General features: G+C 40.6%; 1 protein-coding gene across 1 annotated transcript; it reads right to left on the reverse strand.

The window, feature by feature from the left end:
- Nucleotides 1–6,447: 6,447 nt before the first annotated feature.
- Nucleotides 6,448–21,801, reverse strand: LOC123790232 (protocadherin beta-15). The gene has a single exon (XM_087862203.1). The coding sequence runs from the start codon at nucleotides 21,059–21,061 to the stop codon at nucleotides 18,671–18,673; it is 2,391 nt and encodes a 796-aa protein (XP_087718329.1). The 5' UTR covers nucleotides 21,062–21,801; the 3' UTR covers nucleotides 6,448–18,670.
- Nucleotides 21,802–21,884: the final 83 nt, after the last annotated feature.

Raw genomic sequence — 21,884 nt, forward strand, 5'->3', positions numbered from 1 at the left:
GAATAAAGCGAATAGAATGGATATTGATAGAAACGAAATAAAGAGGGGGGAAGGGAGAGCCACAAGACTTGTCTCAATAGGGTGAAATCTTTAGATGGTTACTTAAAAATGGGATAAATAAAACAGACATTGATGGGGTTAAACAAATGTTCTAATACAGCACTACCGAAGGTTGGGTGGTCTAAAGGGACCCCCTTATTGGCCCCCAAACATTAAAGGACCCCCCAAACAAGTCCCGCTCTATTTAACCCTGTTTGGAGAAAGGTAAAAAGCCGGAAGATAAAGATTACATGAAAAACCTAACCAGCAATAGCTTGGGGACTGTGGTTAGGCGGATTAATCAAGACAAAAATTGACAAAAGGGCCAGGGTCCCATGGCTTGACCTCTGACTGGGAACTCAAAGCCTTCTGCAGAAGAGTGGTTAAAATGGCCAGGGGTTGGGGAAGAGAAGTTTCCAGGATTCCTCAATATGGGAGTCCCACATAATGTGATACCAAAGCCCACTGGTGAAGCCTTGATTTGGGCTACAGTTAGGTTGAGATGACCTAAGACTGTAATAGTTGATAGGATTATGAAAGATAGGATATTTAACAGGTGTTATGTAAAGTTCTGTCAACTTTACTGAATGTTTTATATGAGGATGAATATTCTGTTGGAGAACTCTTCTCTACCTCAAATTGTAAAATCAAAACCTGTGGAAAAAATTCTAATAGAGACTATAATTAGGAACGTATGAGTTGATAGAATTACGGTAAAATTTTGTAGGAGAACTGGTATGCTTGAATAAGCTTTATGTGAAGTGGCTGTGTCTTTTTTAAGTGATTATATTTGGGCAACAGACATTGTACCTGAGTGGGGAACATTTCCCTTAGTACTGCAAAACGGAAGACCCGTAAGTCAGTCCCTCAGGTAAGATTAATTGGATGTACTAAATGAGAACCAGTAAGATTGCCTGAGCCGCGCAGTGTGGAACAGAAGCTAGAGCGCTGGTAAGGACAAATTCTCTGTGTTGAGAGCCCTGTGTGGAGTCTAGACTGGGACTTAGGACAAAAGCCGGTGACTGCTTCCCTGAAATGACTACTGGGACTTTGAGCAAGAGAATTTCCATTTGAAGGGTATTTAATACTTCGTTATCAGATGTTAATTGAAGCTGTCCTGGTGAATGAAGGACAGAAAATGATGTCAAAACCTGAAAAACCCATAACATCTAGAGTGATATTGGTGAAATGCTCTAATGAGGATGGCAATGCCCCCAAATTTTCATAATAGAATGGAAATGGTTTACTTAGGATCAGGATCGTGCTGCCTGGGGAGTGCAAGGAAATATTCGCAAGTAGGAGCCTCTTTTCCCCCAGGACTGACTTTGGAATTGCATAAGGGCTTGCTGGGTTCTACTGTCACATGGGCAGTGCCCTATCCAGAGCCCTCGACTGACTAAGAAAGAACGGTTTGGTTTAGGGATGACAGTCCCAAGGTGAATGGACAATATCCTGTTTGGAAAGCTACCACCCTGATGTAAGGCAGTCACCTAAGTCCACAGAATAAACAAACATTGGGGGCCGAATCTGGACATATTCCTCTTGTACCCAATGAGGCACAAAACACCAATAAAAACTGTTCTAGCTGGGGGCGCCTGGGTGGTTCAGTCCGTTGAACGGCAGACTCTTGATTTTGGTTCAGGTCATGATCTCAGGATCCTGAGATTGAGCCCCACATTGGGCTCTGTGCCCAGCAGGGATTCTGCTTTAGGATTCTCTCTCTCCCTCTGCCTCCCCACCCCTGCACTCTCTCTCTCTCTCAAGTAAATAAACCTTTTTCAAAAACTGTTCTACCTGCCAACAAAAGACACAGAGGCTACAGGTGGCTATCTGGCAGATTCTCTGGAGGGAAAGCCTTGAACATAACTGGCAAGTCAAGCTGATACTGGTAGCTCCAGGGGGCTACAAATGGGTGCCGACAGGACTGGCATGGACTCTGAACTAGGCTTGGCTTGCCTGGTGGTAGACGCAAAGGATCAAAGTGTTATGAAAGAACTAGAACAGAAGATACCACACCAAATGAGACAGCTGACTGTCGTTTTTTCAGAACAACGAAATCACTTTATAGCCCACAATGTCCAACAATGGGCAGCTAGATATTGTCTTAAGAGCAGTATTTTGATAGAAAACTGGTACAGGTAATTAAAACACTGGTTGTCTAAAAGAGGGGGAGATAAAAGCAGGAAGGCCTGGCTTACATGCCTTTGCAAGTATATGCTCACAAGCAAAAAGAAGAAGGCTGAAGGAGTGTCTCCACTGGATAGATTTCTCTCGTTTCTCTGGTGGGTCTGGGGAAGAGGGAGTGGGGAAATTGCTTGTGTACTTTCTTCTCTGTATCATCTCACCTTTTCTTCCCCTACTTGATGCAGTGGTCATGGGAGCAGGGCTGCACCTACAAGGTCTGGAATCAAGGATGATTCCTTAGCAAGAAACTGTAACTATGTTTTTAACATTTATGTCAGAATTTCTAAGGGCCTCATGGGCCAGGGTGTGCCTTCATCCCATCTGGCAAAATTGGGGTTACCAGTGAATGCAGCTACATTGCCTGGTGGTGAACATAGCCCCTCATTCTGCACCTCTGTAACCTTATTCTACGTGAACAGGAGTGGACTGGGGAAGCACTTGCTAGACTAGCATTGTTGCCTGCGATCTACACCAGCACAGTGGCCAAACTTAATGTGCCTTCCAAGTATGGGAAATTTTAAAGTTAAATGGAGAAAACGAACAACCGTAGCTACGGCTAAAGGAGAGAGTAAGTGGGTTATGTAATGAGGAAACTACAGTACTACATTAACACCTTGAAAGAAGCTCGGAGCAAGAGATGATAACCAGACTTTCTTATCAACCTTCTAATCGTATTCCTTACTATTCCATGACATATAGGCCAAATCATTAGCTACTGCTTAGGAATAAATGCTGTTATGAGTTGAGTTGTGTCTTCCCTAAAAAAGATGTACTGGCATCCTAACCCCCAGTACCTCACAATACAAAGGTAATCAAGTTAAACTGAGGTCATTAGGCTGGGCCCTAATCCAATATCGCTGATGTCCTTATAAAAAGGGGAAATTTGGACACAGGCACACATGGAGTGAAGACTGTGAAGAGACGCAGGGAGAAGAATGCCGCCTACAAGCCCAGGAAGGAGACCTGGAACAGATTCTCCGCTCCCACCAGACTTCACAAGGAACCAACTCTGCTAGCAACTTGATTTCAGACCTCTGGCTTCCAAAACTGTGAGATGATAAATTTCCATTATTTAAGTCACCCAGTTTGTGGTACTTTTGGCATGGCAGCCCTAGAAAACTAATATAAATGTAAATCTATACCTCTGGCCATCCTTCTTTCCAGGAAAATGAACAATCACGTGTACCATTCGAAGTTCTCTCCCATCAGGAGGAGTTCCCTTCCTTTCTAGGCCAGTCCTGCAGGATGTAATTCTCTAGGGGTCTTCTTCTGACTTGTGCCAGATTTCTGTGTGGAAATATTTCTAGGTTAGGCTCAAATTTCCCATCTTCTGTAATTTGATCACAGGGCACTCCCACTAAGGCCATAGATGTAGTTTGAAAGAGTAGTGGTAAATGCAGAAACAGTAAGAGCACTGCCAGTCTAAACCATCCACTCATGAAATGTATTTATATTCTCTAGATCTTGTCATGTATGAACTTGTATTATTACTTCCACTTGAAGATGGAGAACTGCTATACATGAAACCAGTTTTATGGTTTGACGAATCAGCTAATATCTAGTAAATTATAGGCATCTCAGATCACATGTTCACTTAGTATTCCATAGTCAGGGGGTCAGTCTATACCATGGTCCAATAGCAAGCCAGGAGCTGTGTTACTAAGTTGGGATCTCTAGGAAGCAGACACTGAGATAGACTTAGAGTGTACAGTGTTTGCTAAGGAGTTCTTTAAGATTAACACCTGTGGAAATGAGGTGATGAGGCAGGATTCAGCAGACAGAAAAGTGAGGAGCTCTGGAGTAAAAATGGCCCTTTAGAGTTGTGCTGTGTTAGATTGAAATAGCCAGGTCTGTATATTTCCACCTTGATCAGAATTAGACATGGCTTACCCTGGGATGGGCGTGACAGCTGAAGGATGGCCACTGATGGCTCTCCTGGCACTCCCAGAAACAAGTCCTTCATTGGAGGGGAACCTGGGAGGTGCATCTCCATGTCCTTACAGTCCACCTGCTGTGCCACTCAGATCCTCTTCACATATATTTAGGAGGCAGCTCCTTCATGGTTCCGATGGGCCTCTTCCTGGGGGGAAACTTAGAAGAGAAAGTTTAATAGGATGACCTACAGCCCCTACTACTGAAACTGGTTTCAGGGTTAAAACTCCCTTCCATACTGCCCACTTTAGGTTTCTTCTAACCCTCCACTAGAATGTCTGCTGGTGTCACCAGCTTACCTGGTGGTGTAATCCAGAGCTTCATCCCTGAGAGATCTGATCATCATGCCCTTCTCAGTCTAAGATTGTTGCATATATCCAATCACCAAAGTAACTGGGCAAATATGTACCAGGAGGCACTCAAGTGGGTCCACTGGGTGCCAAACAGATTTTCCTCGCCCCCAGTGTGTGATAGCAGCCCTATTTCCTCCTGATGATCAGAGTCAAGTTGGTCACTTCTCTTCTTGTCTGCTGGACCCTGGTCACATGGAAACCATAAGATTGAGGTTACTGCTTTAGCTTGTATTATATTGGGGATCTTGCTATGTTCTCTGCTGGAATTTTTTTCCCTTTAGGGACAAGGGCTTTTAACTTTGCAGAGCCCAGACTTCAGAAATGGGAAGCACAAATTCCCCAAGTGGGTTGTTGGGAACAATGGTAACTGAAGCCATTCCTGCCATATAAATAGTTTAGTGTTGATCTCAATTGCTGGCAGGCTAGACATTTGGCTATGGAAGCAGCTAGATCAGCCTTGGTAAATGAGGCACAGACACTTTCGTCTTTGCCACTGTGGCCTCTTTGTTTGTGTGCTCATCATGCTAGCAGTGTTCTGGCTAATGAAAGAGGCTGTCTAAAGTTAAACAGATATATAATTTTGTCTGTTTCAATGTTTAGCGACTCTTCTTGGTGGGATGCCCGTTGGTGATCATTAACTTAGCACATGTAGATTTTCACACTTTATGTTCACTTTCATATGTCCATCAACATGCCTCTAACTCAGAGTTCCTTATTCTCAATCTTCCAACTTTTCAGGACCTCAAGATTTTGTCCTCTAACACCTTTACTCAATGAAAAGAAACCAGAGCTCTTTGTAAGGATAGTTGAATTCATGTCTGGATCAGCAATAACAAAGAATAATTTTGTGACCTCTTGCTATGGCCAGAAAGCAAGGATGCTTTCAATATAATGGGTTGGGTCAAAATCCTAGAGGGGTCAGTTTAAGGAGTTTCCTGTCAGCCAAGTTGAGATAATTTAATTAGTAAAAGTGGACCAAAGATGTATACTTGATTAAAACAAATTAAGTCCATAAACACCATGAGTTTATAAGGATATTGGGAAAAAATGTTGATTTTCTCTTCAAATAATTAGTATTACACTCAATTCAATTTTTAGTTTATTGATGCTTTTGCCAATACTTCACCATCTTGATTACTGCAGCTATACAAGATGTCTTGAAAATATGTATGTTGACTTGTCACTCGCCAATTTCTACACAAAAAAAAATTTGGTTGGATTTTGATTGGGATTGCATCTCTACAGAGATCAATTTGGTAGTAATGGACATCTTAATAATTTTGAGTCTTCCAATCCATGAACGTGGCATATTTCTTCATTTACTTAAATCTTCTCAACTTCTCTTTGCAATGTTTTATAATTTTCAGTGTAGAAGTCTTGCACATCTTTGCTTAAATCTATTCCTATTTATTTTTTGATGCTATTGCAAATGGTAGTTTTTAACTTTTTTCCCCATTTGTTGCGTGCGGTTATATGGAAATATAATCAATTTTTACAAATCCATCTTGTATCCTCAACCCTGCTAAATCTACTCAGTCCCAGTAGGTTCTTCAGGATTTTCAACATATGCAATTATGTCATCTGTAAATAAAGACAAATATTTTAAGTATCTGTGACTTTTATTTATTTTTCCTGCATTTTTCCATTGACTAGACCCTTCTTTATAATGTTGAGCAGAACAGTGATAACTTTCTTGCTTATCTCTAGTATTATGGGGAAGCATTCACTATTTCACCATTGAGTATGATGTTAGTAGTAGGATTTTTATAGACATTCTTTACCACACTGAGGATGTTCCCATCCTCTAGAGTGTTGAAAATTTTCACAAAGTGCATTCTGAATTTTTCAAAGACTTCCTATGCATTGAGATGATCACATAAATGTCCTCCTTTATGTTGTTAAATGATGAATTACATTGATTGATTGTTTTAACACATACTATGTTTATCATTTTGGATTTTATTCAGTTTTGAGTGACATAAAATTCTCACAACATGACCCACAAATTAGCAAGGTGCTTATTTCTCTCTTGGAAGGGTCCAGAAACAGGCAGTACAAGGATAGTGTAGCCACATAACAATGCAAAAGGGGAACAAATTCACTTATTTGTTTATATTGTTTTTGAACTATGTGCTCACTACAGAAATTATACTTTTCACAATGTGGGGAAAAGGGAGTCAGAGGATTGGAGAAAGTCTCTAATCATGATATCATGAAACAGCAGTGAGAATAGGCAGGTTTGACTGTGTTGGAAATCCAAACAGCTGTGCACATGTAGCCACCAGAGTAGGACTCTGAAAGGTGAGATCATGGAGATGTTTGTGGAAGCTGCCACCTCTGAGGGAACTGAAGTTAGGCGCTTAGTGATTGGCTCAGGGCTGATGTTCAACAAAGCCAATAGTTAGGAAGTCAAGCTTGAAGTATGGAACTTCTGAACAGTTCTGGATCTGTCAATCTGCTACTTCCACATCCTTTTGAGGTTAATGGCTTCTTCTCACTTTGCATTCCAAATGTCATGCAGGTTCCTCTTGTCCAATTCTAACTTACAACCATATAGCAAATAAGAGTCTGGAAAATGTGGTTCTAAGTCTCATTTAACACAATCCAGCACAATCATCATTACCCTTAGCTTTCACTCTTATGGTTGCAAGGGCTCTCTCTTCAACTTGAAGTATTGTGTCCAACTTGGAGGAACAAAGCACAAAGGATGAAATTACCAAGTCTAATAATACCATTCTTTTTGATAACTTTGCCCATTTTTTACTTACATCAACTATTTATCGACCAAAACAACTGGTTGTACACTACATTAGCTACAAAAATGCTGCAGATCTCTCAACAGTAAAGATCAATAACTTATCCCAACAAGTACCAGAGGCAATATCACAATGACCACATGCATTACATACGGGAATGGGAATTAATTAGAAACAGTAACAAAACTAATTTCAAATACACTTACATGCTAAAAACACTTTATGTAAGTCTAAGGAGACTTCATAACAGAAATGATACAATACATATTAATGAAACATACTGAAAATAACATATCATAAGTTGTATGATACAGCTACATGTACAATGCGAGCAATGGTTATTTCATAACGGCTTATATTGGAAAACACAAAGTAGAAATTATGAGCTAGGAGTCACTTCAAAGATGAGACACTGATAAAACAATTCCATATTTACAACATTTTAAAGATTTCTCCTCCAGTGTGAATTTCCTTATGCATAATAAAAGATTAGACACACCTGAAGGCTTTCCCACATTGATCACATTCATTGGGTTTCTCTCCAATGTGACTTTTCCCATGTCTTTGTCTAAAAGATTTTCCACATTCTTCATACCACAGTATGAGTTCTCGCTAGCTGACTAAGGAATGAGAAAGATGTGAAAGGTTTTCCACATTCTTTAAATTTATATAGTTTCTCTTCAGTGGGTATGTTCTCAAATAAGCACTGAAGTGTTAAGAAATACACTTTCCCACATTTCTTACACTTGTATGCTTTCTCTCCAATGTGAATTTTCACAAGACCCTGAAGGAATTAGATACAAGACTTTCTTACAATCCATATATTAATATGACTTCTCTCTAGTATGAGTTCTCATGACCTAAGAGATGAGAAGGCAGAAGTTACTGCATTTCATATATTCACTGTTTCTCTTCCAATGTACATTTTCATATGTACAGTAAAATACAAAAAACGAAAGGATTTGTCACATTGTTTACAATTATAAGGCCTCTCTCCAGTGCTTGTGGTTATTAAAGGGAGAAGGGAAACTGTAGCCTTTCCCACATTTCTTATATGTATAGAGATCCTTTTTGATATGTTTTCTCACCTGTAGAGTAAGCTTTCAGGAATAAATGAAGGTTTTCCTACATTTCTTATATTCGTAAGGCTTCACCTCAATGTGAATCTTACAGGTACAGTAAGGGTTGTACAAGAAGTAAAGACTTTCTCATACCCTTCTACAGTCAAAGGAGGTATGAGTTCTCACATGTCTCTAAAGGATGAGGGACAACTGAAGATTTTTTTCCACATTTTTTATCTTCATAGTATTTCTCTTCAGTGAGATTGTCTACATTTTTCTAAGAGATGAAAAAAATGGAAGGTTTCTTTTTAACATTTTTTGCATTATATGAAATAAGGCTTATCTCCACATGAGTTTTACATGTACAGGAATGGATGAAGAACGGATAATGGCTTTCCCACATTTTGTATATTATTTTCCAGTGTGAATTTTCATGTGAGTCCTACAATACAAAGAACAGCTGAAGGGCTCTTTACTGTCCTTAGATTGATAGGGTTTGTGTCAGTGTGTGATCCCATGTGTTTTAACGAATGATTAATTACTATTTTCTCACATCTACTGAATTCATAGCATTTCTCTTCAGTATGAGTTCTTTTGTGCACATTTAAATTTGAAATCTGGCTGAAGTTTTTCTCACACTGATTATCCTCATTATATTTCTCTCTAGCATGGAATATCTTCTACACATTACATATTAAGGTATTTTTCAAATATTTTCCAATTTGATTCTACTTACAGAGGTTCTTCACCATATGAATTCTTACATACCTCTCCTATGTCTTGTGCTGATCCTCTGTGTCATGACAGAAAACGATGCGGATTACCTAATAGGAAGTTTTTCCACATTGATGGTGAAGTGACATAATGCTAATTCAAGGTAGACTGTGTTGATAAAGGCTGTATCTTCTTATTCTCTGATGAAATACCCCCCAAAATGTTATGGGTAAAAAGTCAATTTAGTGCATAAAATGGAATACAAAAAAATACACAATTAAGCAAAAACAAACAAAACAAAAATCAAATCCAGTAAACAAGAAACAAAGGAATGAAAACAGATGGTACCAAAAAGTTACAATAGGGGCACCTCGCTGGCTCATCTGGTGGAGCATGTGACTCTTGATCTAGGGGCTGTATGAGCCCCACATTGGGTGGAGAGATTACTTAAAAAAAATAGAATCTTAAAAAAAATTGCCATAGACACAATCATATAAATAATTATATTAAATATAAATGGGACAAACTCTCCAATTAGGAGGCAGAAATGACAAGACTGGATAAAAAACAAAATCCAACTCTCTGCAGTTTATGTAAGTTGTATTTAAAATATAAAGACAGAATGAGAAAGTAAAAGGAGGGAAAAAAGATATCAAATGAACCCTAAGCATAAGAAATATGGGGGTGGGGCGCCTGGGTAGCGCAGTCGTTAAGCAGCTGCCTTTGGCTCAGGGCGTGGTCCTGGCGTTGTGGGATCGAGTCCCACATTGGGCTCCTCTCCTGGGAGCCTGCTTCTTCCTCTCCCACTCCCTCCGCTTGTGTTCCCTCTCTCACTGGCTGTCTCTCTGTCACATAAAAAAATAAAATCTTTAAAAAAAAAAAAAGAAATATGGGGGTGATTTTATTATCAGATTAACAGTATTACCAGAGACTAAAAGGGATGCTTCATAATAATTAGTGTCAATTCATCAAGGAGATAAAATAATCCTACCTATGTGCACGTCTAATAACAGAGCTTCAAAATACATGAAGTTTTAAAAAGTGCTACACCTGAAGGGAGAAATAGACCAATTCACAATCATAATTTAAGAATTTAACATTTTATCTCAGTAATTGTTAGAACAAGCAGGAAAAAATGGTGGGAATAAAGAAAATTTAAAATTATCAAGCAACTTGGTTTAATTGATATTTACAGAACGCTACACACACATTTATTTCAACTACACATGAGAAACTCATCAAGATAATCCATATGTTGGATAACAACAAAACCCAATAAGTTTTAAAGGATTGAAATCATTCAGAGTATGTTCTTAGAGCAAAACAGAGTTATTTTGAATATGAAAATGTTATCTCTGGATATTTGGAAATGAAGCAACATACTTCCAGTTAACCAATAGATCAAATAAGAAATCAACAGGGAAATTATAAGTAAATTCAAACTGAACAGTAAAAAACCACCATGTATCCAAATTCATGAAACGCAGCTTGAGTAATGCACAGAAAGAAATCTTTAAGTTATATATTTATGTATTTTCATCTATAAAAAAAAGCTTAGTGTCAATGAACCAAACCTTCAGAGAAACTAGAAAAAGAGAAAACTAAACCTAAGGTAGGTATAGAAAAAGAAATAAAAATATAAGAGTGGAAATCAATGAAGCAGAAAACAGAAATGGGAAAATGACAAAGAAAAAGATTTTTTTAAAAAAAGATTAATAAAATTGATACTGATAAAGTAATATTGATAAAGACAAAAGGAGAGAAAATGTATTTTACCAATACCCACAATGAAAGAGGGGTATCACTACAGATCCTAAACAGATTGAAAAGATGATAAAGAAATATTACCAACAACTTCATGTCAATAAATTTAACATCTTAGACAAAATGGACAAATTGTTTAAAAAACATGTTACCAACTGACACAAAAAGAAACAGAAAACTGGAATTATAGCATATCTACTTAAACAATTTATTTGGCAATTCGAAATTTTTCCACAAAGAAAATGTTAGCCACAGATGGTTTCTGTGGTAAATTCTATCAAATACATAAAGAAGAAATAATATATATCTTACACAAACTCTTTCATAAAAGAAAGGAGGAAACAACTGCCAAATCATGTTATGAGACCAGTATAATCCTCAAACTAAACCTGATAAGAGTATAATATGAAAAAAATATATAGATCGATATCCCTCATGAACATAAATGTAAAATTCTCAACAACATTATTAGCAAATTTAATCTACCTAATAAATGTATTTTTCACACAGCTGCATGCCACCTGGAAGAAAAACAATTTGCCTGGTTAATCACAGCCATAGAGGTGTTCTTCTCTTCCCAGTCTGCAGGACTCCAGTTCATTGGATCTCCTTAGATACCTTTGTATTCTTCTACTGTTGCTGCTGCTATCCCATATTCAGAATGGAGGGGGACTTGATTCAGATTTTGGTGGTCAGATTCCAGTTGTGATGGCATCACTAGTACTATAATGACCACTTGAACTTGCAAGTTGGAAACAACCAATAGGACCAGGACTAGGGTAAGGCAAGTGTCTCAGAAGGAAAATTAATGGATCTCTCCAACACTTAGTATTAAAGATAGATACTGTTTAATGCAATATTCTAAAAAAACAAAACTTCATGAAAACAATATATTATGAACTATCCAAATATTAGATATTATATCCAAATATTAGATATCCAAATATTAGATAAAGAAAGCATCTAACCCTATACTTGCACAACTTGGCCTCACCCTAATCCATCCTGATGTCACATCCTGTCACATCCTGATGTCAACTTTACTGTTTCCTGATCTCACTGGGGGAGAAAACGACCATACCTACAGCATAGTTTCCTCTCCTGGGATGCTCCTTCAAGGACAAGAAGGCTATCAAACATGTAGATTCAACAATGCTGGCATTGTTAAATTTACAAAAAGAAAATTCCTTTAGTTTGCAAATATTATCTCTTCTAGAATATGTTATTAATGCCAAGTTTATTACATATGTTTATGCATTAAAGGAAAAATATCTTTATAATGTGGAAAAGCAATGTTACTCTGGTATATATCTGTGCATGCTGGGTATCTCCACCATCTACTAAAGCTACTCCTTCCCACACATATTCAAATGCACACATATACAAACACACACAGATACACAAACACTCTGGGTGCAGCTGTGGAGTTCTAAAATTGCTCGAGGCATTACCATTAGTGCATCATGGAAGATTTTTATTGCTTTTTCATGACTATGCTGATCAATTGGAAGTAATGCTCTTTTCAAGGCATGCCAGGTCAATTTGAGAAAGACATAAGTATTCATCCTTTGGAGATGGCTTCGAGTTCCACCCTTTACCAGTAAAATATTTGTGAAGTAATAGGGAGAGGAATAACAGATACTAACATGGGGGTCTCTGAGCTTGTTACAAAACACACTTCTGTGTATATTGAGAAGATTGCTAGGAATTTCTGATCCTTCTACCAGGCACATTTTATCAAAACATGTAGATTAATGATATGCTTATGAAGATTTTCAGGACACATATTTTGGCAATTTATTTTACTAAGTAAAATTTTTGGCCCTTCTACTTCCCTGCCTGAGATGGAAATCAGTTCTGGGTTACTTCATAAACAACATAGTCATTTTGTCAGCACGCCCCTCCCACAGGTTTAAAGAGTAGCTTATCAGTTCAACTTTTCATTCTATTCTTCACAACTCAACTTTTGGGTTGCTACTAGCCAGGAATATTCTTTTGAAAGCTCAGTTATTGGGGCACCTGGGTGGCTCAGTCATTAAGCATCTGCCTTCGGCTCAGGTCATGATCCTGGGGTCCTGGGATCGAGTCCCGCATCAGGCTCCCTGCTCAGTGGGAAGCCTGCTTCTCTCTCTCTCATTCCCCCTGCTGATGTTCCCTCTCTTGCTGTGTCTCTCTCTGTCCAATAAATAAATAAAACTTAAAAAAAAAGTTCAGTTATTTGTGTATGTTTGTATTAGCCTGATTAAAATGACTGAATAAAAATATAAAGTCAGCCACGGCAGATCAGAGTATTCATCTCATGGCTGCAAGCTGGCTGCTGGCTTACTCCCCAATACCCACGCTGGTTATGAAAAAGGAAAATGGGCAAAAGACCCTAGGAACATGCCACCTCAGACTAGCCCTTTGAAAAATATTTGCCTTAATTTTACCCAAATTAAAAGCTTTTGCACAGCAAAGGGAACCATCATCAACAACAACAAAGGCAACCTACTAAATGGGAGAAAGACATTTGCAAATGATATATCCAATATGGGGTTAGTATTCAAAATATATGAAGAACTTATACAACTCAGGGCATCTGGGTGGCTCAGTTGGTTGAGCTTGTCACTTTTAGTTTCAGCCCAAGTCATGATCTCAGGGTTGTGAGATGGAGCCCTGGGTCAGGCTCTTGCAGGAATTTCTGATCCTTCTACCAGGCACATTTGTCTTTCTTTCTTTCTTTGCTTGTCTTTCTTTCCTTCTTTCCTTCTTTCCTTCCTTCTTTCCTTCTTTCCTTCTTTCCTTCCTTCCTTCCTTTCCCTCTCTCTCTCTCTCAAAAAACCATACAACTCAACACCAAAAAACAAATAATCCAATTTAAAAATGGGCAGAGGACCTCAAAAGACATTTTTTCAAAGAAGACATACAGATGTCCAATAAACATATGAAAAGACGCTTGACATCACCAATCATCAGGGAAATGCAAACCAAAACCACAATGAAATGTCACCTTATACCTCTCAGAATGGTTGGTATCAAAAAGACAAGAAATAGCAAGTGTTGGCAAGGATGTGGAGAAAAGGGAACTCTCCTGCACTACTGGAAGGAATACAACTTAGTGCAACCACTGTGGAACAGCATGGTGTTTCCTCAAAAAATTAAAAATAGAAATACCATATAGGGGCACCTGCACAGCTCAGTCGGTTAAGTGTCTGACTTCAGCTCAGGTCATGATGTCAGGGTCCTGGGATTGAGCCCTGCATGGGGCTCTGCACTCAGTGGGGAGTCTGCTTCTCCCTCTTCCCCTGCCCCTCCCCACACTTATGAGCTCTCTCTCTCTGTCTCTCTCAAATAAATACATAAAATCTTAAAAAAAAAAAAGAAATACCATACAATCCAGTAATTACACATTGGTTATTTACCCAAAGAAAACAGAAACACTATTCGAAAAGATACATGCACCTCTATGTTTACTGCAGCATTATTTACAATAGCCAAGGTATGGAAGCAACCTAAGAGTCCATCAATAGCTGAATGGATAAAGAAGATGTGGTATAAATATACAATGGAATATTATTCGGCCATAAGAAAGAATGAGATTTCATCCTTTGCAACAACATGGATGGACCTAAGGGTATTAAGCTAAGTGAAATAAGTCAGACAGAGACAAATACCATATGATTTCACTTACATGTAGAATCTAAAAAAAAAAAAAAAAAACCAACGCCAAACAAACAAACCAACCCCAGAAATAAGAAGAGACACAAATACAGGGAACAAACCGGTGTTTGCCAGAGGGAATGAGCAGAATGGGTGAAGAAGAGTGGGGAGTGGGAGACAGGATTCCAGTTATGGAATGTGTAATTCATGTGCATGAAAGGTATGGCACAGGGAATGCGGTGGAATACGGTATAGTAGCAGTGTTGTAAGGTGAGAGATGGTAACTACGCTTGTGATGACAAAGCATAATGTAGAGTTGTTAAATCACTATGTTGTACATCTGAAACTAATATAACATTGTGTATCAACTCTACTTCAATTTAAAAAGGAAAAAGAAAAAGCTAAAAATAAAAAAGGAAAGAAACAATTTCCCTTAAGCATAATGCCCCCATTGCACTTTTAAAGCACTAGCAATAGCTGAGTGCTAGGATACTCCGACCTGCAAGAGATTATGGGAACGTGAATATTTTGGCCAAGAGTAGGGGCAGGCAAAGAAAAATGGGTTCAGAAATGGCTTTTTAAGAAGTCATTTGTATTCGTTTCTGATCACTGCTATAACAAATTACCACAAACTTTGTGGCTTAAAAACACAAGTTTATTATAATCTTATAGCTCTAGAGGTCAAGTCTAAAATGGGTCTCACTGGGCTACATTTAAGGTAGGGCTGTGTTCCTTTATGGGGGCCCTAATGGAGAATTCATCTTTGCCTTTTCTAGCTTCTAGTGCCTGCCCGCATGCCTTCACTGGAGGCTCCCTTCCATCTCCAAAGTCAGTAAAACATCACTCTGACATGGACTCTTCTGCTTCTACAACCTCTTATTAAGGGCCCTCGTGATTACATTGGCCCACCTGGATAATCTAGGGTAATCTCTTTGAGGTCAGCTGATCATTAACCTTTTTTCTATCATCAAATCCAATTCCTCTTTGCCACATAGCAAATGATACATTTCCAGAGATTAGGACTCTGATCCTTTGTAGGACCATTATTCTCCTTACCCGAAGTCCACTCTCCGGCCCCCAAAGATTTACATTCATCCCACGTAAATATATATATATATATATTGAGTATATATATATATATATATATATATATATACTGAAGGTCCCCAGAGATCTCATTCATTACAGTATCAACTCAGTTCATAATTTCATCTAAATTTCATTAAAAACTCAAAATTTCACTATTTATATCATCTAAATTAGGTATGGGTGAAACCCTAGGTACTACTCATCCTGGGCATAATTGCTCTCCATCTGTGGACCAGTGAAACTAAACAAATTTTCTGCTCTCCAAACTATATCATGGTGGGATAGGCACAGGGTAACAGTTAATAGCCATTCCACTTCAAAAACAGAAAATAGAAGTAGAAATAGTCATACGCCCCAAGAAATGTTGAAATCCATCCAGGAAAACTCTCTTTCCTTTCAAGGCCTGGGTTTGGACCTCCACACTCTGGGCTCCAGGCTCTGTCTTATGAGCCATCCTTCCTTTTTCATGAAACGGTAGTATATTTTTTGGCTAGTATTTTTTTTCAATCATTTCTGGCTTATAGAATTGTTCAGTACAATAGGTTTCTTTTATATCATTCTGTCTCTTCAATTCAAGCTGCTAATGCTTCTGTTGGTATAACAGTCTCAAGAACTTTCTGAGTCCCTTGTGTATGTCACAGGGATTCTCTCTCCTTGACAATAGGTTGCTTCACCGTTCTTTCCTGGGTAATCTCATGTCTGTTCCTGACTTCTGCTGGAATTTCCATGAATCACATGCCTAACCTCTTTAAAGAACCTGCTGTGTGACTGAATGCTCTTTTAATCCTTTCAAGGCACTAGCAGAAGTTTGTCCTATGACCCCTTGGCTTTCAATCTAGAACATACTTCCCTTATTTGAGCCCTTTGTGCAATCTGAATAGTCAAAGAATTTACCACATTACCAAATTCTAGTCCCTTTTAAAAGCTTAACAGTTCTTCCCTCCATCTATTCCATTCCTCTCACATTATAAGCAGCAAGAAGAACCCGGGCCGCACCTCATTTCTGTCTGATCCCTCACCATCAGTGACTTCAACATCCATATTTCTACCAGCATTCTCTTTACAATGATATAGGGGTTTTTTGGGTTTTTTTGTTTTGTTTTTGTTTTGTTTTGTTTGAAGAGAGAGAGACAGAGCGCTGGCACTGGAGAGTGAGGGCAGGGGGCAGAGGGAGAGGGAGAAAAGGAATCTTAAGCAGGCTCCAAGCTCAGCCTGGAGCCTGACGTGGGGCTTGATCTCACGACTTTGAGGTCATGACCTGAGCCAAAACCAAGTCAGACACAACCTACTGAGCCACCCAGGCACCCTGATTTAGGTAGGTATTCCATATGGCAACATATGTTTTCTCCACCATGCTCCTTACTTCCTTTTGAGACTTTGATAGCAGACTTGTTAATATCCATATTTCTACTTTTCAAAGCAATGTATTTTTCCATCACGCTTTTCAAAATCCTCCAGCCTCTACCTACCTTCGAGTTCCAAAACAACTCCTATGATTTTAGTTATTTGTTACAGTAGTAGTCCACTTCCATGTACCAAAACCTGTATCATTTGAGGTTCAACTGGGAAAACAGAACCAGCAGGAGATACATAATGAGAGATTTGTTGCAAGGAAGTGACTTACTCAATTGTGGGAGCTGGCTAGGCAAGTCCAATATCTGTAGGACAGGCAATTAAAGGGCTGGCTGGAACTCTGGCACACGAGCTGAAGCCCCTGCCCACAGGCAGAATTTCTTCTTTATTTCAGGGAAAACTCGGATCTGCTCTTAAGGCCTTACAGCTGATGAATCAGGCCCACAAAGAGCATCTGGGATATTCCATTTTCGGGTTAACTAATTAGCAACCTTAATTCCATCTGAACCTTAATTCCCCTTTACAATATGGCTTAATATCTTACAAGTTCCAGGAATTAGGATGCCGATGTCTTTAGGGAGCGTTTATTCTGTCTACCACACCATTCCATAGCATCTGCAAAATTAAGAGGCTTCCTGGAGATAGAGGAATCCTGACAATAGAGCTGATTACGTCTTCAAATCATTCAACACCCTCACCAACATATCCTTTAGTAAGTTTTCTTTGGTTAACTAATATTAATTATGCAATATATATTCTTTCAAATCCCTACAACAAGTACAATGTCATCATCCAAAGGCAAGTAGATATTGGCATGTTGTGCCATCAAAAGCTTCTCTAGGCCTAGAACTTGGAAGCCACTTGAGAACTACTCTGCAATCATAGCAGATAATTGCAAGCAATGCCTTACCTGGCACTAGAGCTGTTAGAATATAAAAACACCGTAAATACAATCTGGGTATCAGTAAATCTATCTGGACTCTTATCAGGATCATAACTTAAGTTACATGTAAGAACCCATATGTTTTTTCAACATGAATTTCTGAGAAAGAATGCATGATAAAGATATATTTTCATGATGTGACATGTATCTCAGAATGAAAATCTAATGCTTACAAGTGTGACTTTTTGAAATAAATAGCATGAAAACATACACATTGCTGTCTATTTGTAAAACAACAAAAAAGGGCTTGGAAAAACTGGGCATGGGTAAATACAAATTGATTCCACCTCAAACACGTAAGGGGCTATGCAAAAGTCATAGGTGTGTTACTAATAAAACCTAAAAGGCTTCCAGTAATTTAAAAATGAGTATGTAAAAAGAAATCACACATTCTTTCATTTTTAAGTAGGCTCCACACCCAGCATGGAGCCCAACACAGGTTTGAACTCACAACCCTGAGATCAAAGCCTGTGCTGTGATCAAGAGTCAGTTGCTTAACCAACTGAGCCAGCTAGGCGCCCCAGGAATCAGGCACTCTTAAGTAGTGTCATATCGTTAGTAAGATACTTTGAAAATAAGAATTGTTTATTCTGAGAGGTTAATTTTCATATTCTTTAGGAACAAGCATGAAAATTTTAATCAGAAATATGAATTTCCTGATATAGAATTTCTACTAATACTACAATAATTGGAAAAATAATCATAGGATAATCAGGCCAACAAACACAGTAAATTTACTATGGAAAAGAAAGGGGGAAAGTACAACTAAAATTACTACTGGATTAAAAAAAGAAACAGAAAGGTGAAGGAGACAAAACTGATGGAAAAGTAAACAGGAAAGTTTCAGATACCTAAACTATTCCGGAAGGTTGGACTTCCCTCTGACTTACTCCCAAGGTCCTGGCTCAGAATACTGGGGAAGATAGGCTTCAAGAATTTGAACTCATTGGTCCCAGATCCTTCCCTCAGACACACCTCATACTGGTAGCTGTGGGACAAGGTCCCCGTGCCGCTGACGTCCACCAGGTGGCCCGCAAACGGGCCCTCCGACACCGAGCAGCCGCCCCCCGACGCCGCCCGGCTCCGCCTGCACAGCCGCACCGCCACGAACACCAGCACCGACACCAGGAAGAGCGACGACACCGACGCCAAGGCGATGACCAAATAGACGGTGAGCGGGTCGGCCCGGGCCTCGGCCGCCGCCACGTCCGGCAGCGGCAGGTAGGGCTGCGAGAAGCCGTCCACCAGCAGCACGTGCAGCGTGACGCTGGCCGACAGCGGCGGCTCGCCATTGTCCTTGACCAGCACCAGCAGCCTGTGCTTGACGGCGTCGCGCTCGCTCAGCAGCCGGGCCGTGCGCACCTCGCCGCTGTGCGCCCACACGCCGAACAGCCCGGGCTCCGTGGCCTTGAGCAGCTGGTACGACAGCCAGGCGTTCTGGCCCGAGTCGCCGTCCACCGCCACCACCTTGGTCACCAGGTAGCCCGCCTCGGCCGCCCTGGGCACCAGCTCGGTGCAGGGCGCCGAGCCGTTCTGCAGCGGGTACAGCACGAAGGGCGCGTTGTCGTTGGCGTCCACCACCAGCACGCGCACCAGCGCCTGGCTGCTGAGCGCGGGCGAGCCGCGGTCGGCCGCGCGCACGCCGAACTCGAACGCCTGCAGCGCCTCGTAATCCAGCGCCCTGAGCGCGAACAGCTGCCCGTTGTCCGCGTTGATGGACACCAGCGAGGCCAGGGGCAGGTGCGGGTCGTGGGGCGGCAGCAGCAGCGAGTAGGTGACCTGGGCGTTGGCGCCCGCGTCTCTGTCGGTGGCGCTCACGCTGCCGATGTGCAGGGCGGGGCTGTTGTTCTCGCGGACCCGCAGGGTGTAGGAGCTTTGGCTGAAGGCGGGGGCGTTGTCGTTGACGTCGGACACCGTCACGGTTAAGTTGTGCTGGGTTTTCAGCTTGGGGGTCCCCAGGTCGGTGACGGTGATAGTGATATTATATAAGGCTTTGCTCTCTCTGTCCAGCGCCCCATTTGTAACCAGAGTATAGAAATTCTCTTCTGATGGTTTCAGGAGGAAGGGGAGATCATCCTGGATGGAGCAAATCATCCTTCCGTTGTCCCCCGAGTCTCGGTCTCGAATTCTAAATAGGGCCACTTCTGTCTCAGGAGAATTTTCAGGAATGGGACTGGTGAGTGATGAAATAGTTATTTCTGGGTAGTTATCGTTAACATCCACTACCTCAATGGAGACGGAGCATCTTCCAGAAAGCCCCCCACCATCAGACGCATCTATTTCCAGCTCATATGAAGATCTTGTTTCAAAATCTAGTTTTTTAATTAGTCGAACTTCTCCTGAAAGATTGTTTAGCTCAAAAGTTGTGCTTATCTCCTGAGAACTATAAAAATAGGAATAAGATATCTCCCCATTTGTCCCAGTGTCTAAATCTCTAGCGGAGACCTTGACAACTAGCATGCCCACAGGGCTGTTCTCTGGAACCTGCACCTGGTAGAGTGTCTTTGCAAACTCAGGGGCATTGTCATTGACGTCCAAGACCAAGATGCGCAACTGCGCGGTGCCAGACCGGGGTGGAGAGCCGCCATCCAGCGCTGTGAGGGTTAATCTGAGCTCCGCCTGCTTCTCGCGATCCAGCTCTTTATCTAGTACCAGTTCTGGGTATTTCCTACCATCCCCCCGGGTGCGGGTAGAAACATGGAAATGAGAGTTGGGACTGATACTGTAATTTTGGATGTTGTTGTTACCCACGTCCAAGTCCTGGGCTTTTTTCAGAGGAAACACGGTCCCAGGGGGGCTATTCTCTGAGATTTTCAGAGTCATTTCTCCTTCAGGAAACTCTGGAGAATGGTCATTTATGTCTCTCACCAGTAGCTCAGCTCGAAATACTCCCAATGGTTTTTTCAGTAACACTTGGAAATGCATTACACATGGCTCTGTGGGGCCACACATCTCCTCCCGATCCAGTTTCTCATTTAATATCAACTCCCCGGTCCGCAGATCAAGCTGCAAGCGGGGTTCATTATCCTCAGAGACCACCCGGGCTCCTCGCGCTGCTAACTCACCCACTCCCAGCCCCAGGTCCTTGGCCAGGTTGGCCACAGACGAGCCACTCTCGGTTTCCTCCATCACGGAATAGCGACGAGATTCCCAGCCTGCCAGAGCCACTCCCAACACGAGAAAGAGAATCAGGACTTGCCTTTGTTTAGGAAAGCACTCCCCTCCGGCCTCCATCTTTACTTCCACAAATGCCTTTTCAGAAACAGGGCCCAGTTCTACCTTAGGCAGTGATGGATCTCTCGGTTACCTGTCCGGAAATGTTGGTGAGTAGCACGACGTACTGGTCCTGAACTCTGCGTACAGGCTTTTGTTTTCAGCTATAAATCGGAAGTACAGTTCGTAGCAGTTCCTGGGCTTTTAAAAAAAAATTTTTAAGCCTTAGCCTGCAGCGCCACCATGCGTTGTCTTCCAAAAGAATCGCTACAGTTGTATTCTCTGATAATCCAGGGGCTATTAGGAGTTTGAAAATGGTTTGAAGGAGGTGATGTAATCAGAAAACCATGTAATTATAATTATTCATTCCTTCACTCAAAGAAGTGTTATTGGTATCTATGTACTCAGTTCTGATAGATCAGTGAACAACCCAAACATGATCCCTACTTTTTACAACCTGTAGTCTGGGTGAGGCACTAGGAAAGTTGAGAAGTGAAAGAAGACAATTGTGATAAATCATGTTGTGAAAATAACAGTATATACCTATGCGATTTCTTAAAATTCCCTCAGCAAAAAGGACGAATTCCTCTAGATTTTCTTTCAAATTCTAGGCAGTGTATGTGACAGAACGGCGGTTCCCATTAGTTGAATCACATCAAAGAAAAAGCTACCAGTTAACTAGTTTATGATATCATTTGACATCAGGTCAGAGAATTATGATTTTATAAGACTTTCAAACTATGGGAAAGTGCATATGAGGGCTTTCCTATATCTCTTACCCTGCTTTTCCTCCATAACATTTATCTGATATAGCATATATGTCCATATTTAATATTTTCTTTTC

This window comes from Ursus americanus, chromosome 5 (assembly GCF_024610735.1).
Source record: "Ursus americanus isolate L20-20 chromosome 5, mUrsAme1.1.p, whole genome shotgun sequence".
In the NCBI taxonomy this organism is placed as follows: domain Eukaryota; kingdom Metazoa; phylum Chordata; class Mammalia; order Carnivora; family Ursidae; genus Ursus; species Ursus americanus.

Bases quoted from the DNA above. Each gene is read 5' to 3' on its own strand.
- LOC123790232 (XM_087862203.1), bottom strand. From the start codon at position 21,061: ATGGAGGCCGGAGGGGAGTGCTTTCCTAAACAAAGGCAAGTCCTGATT.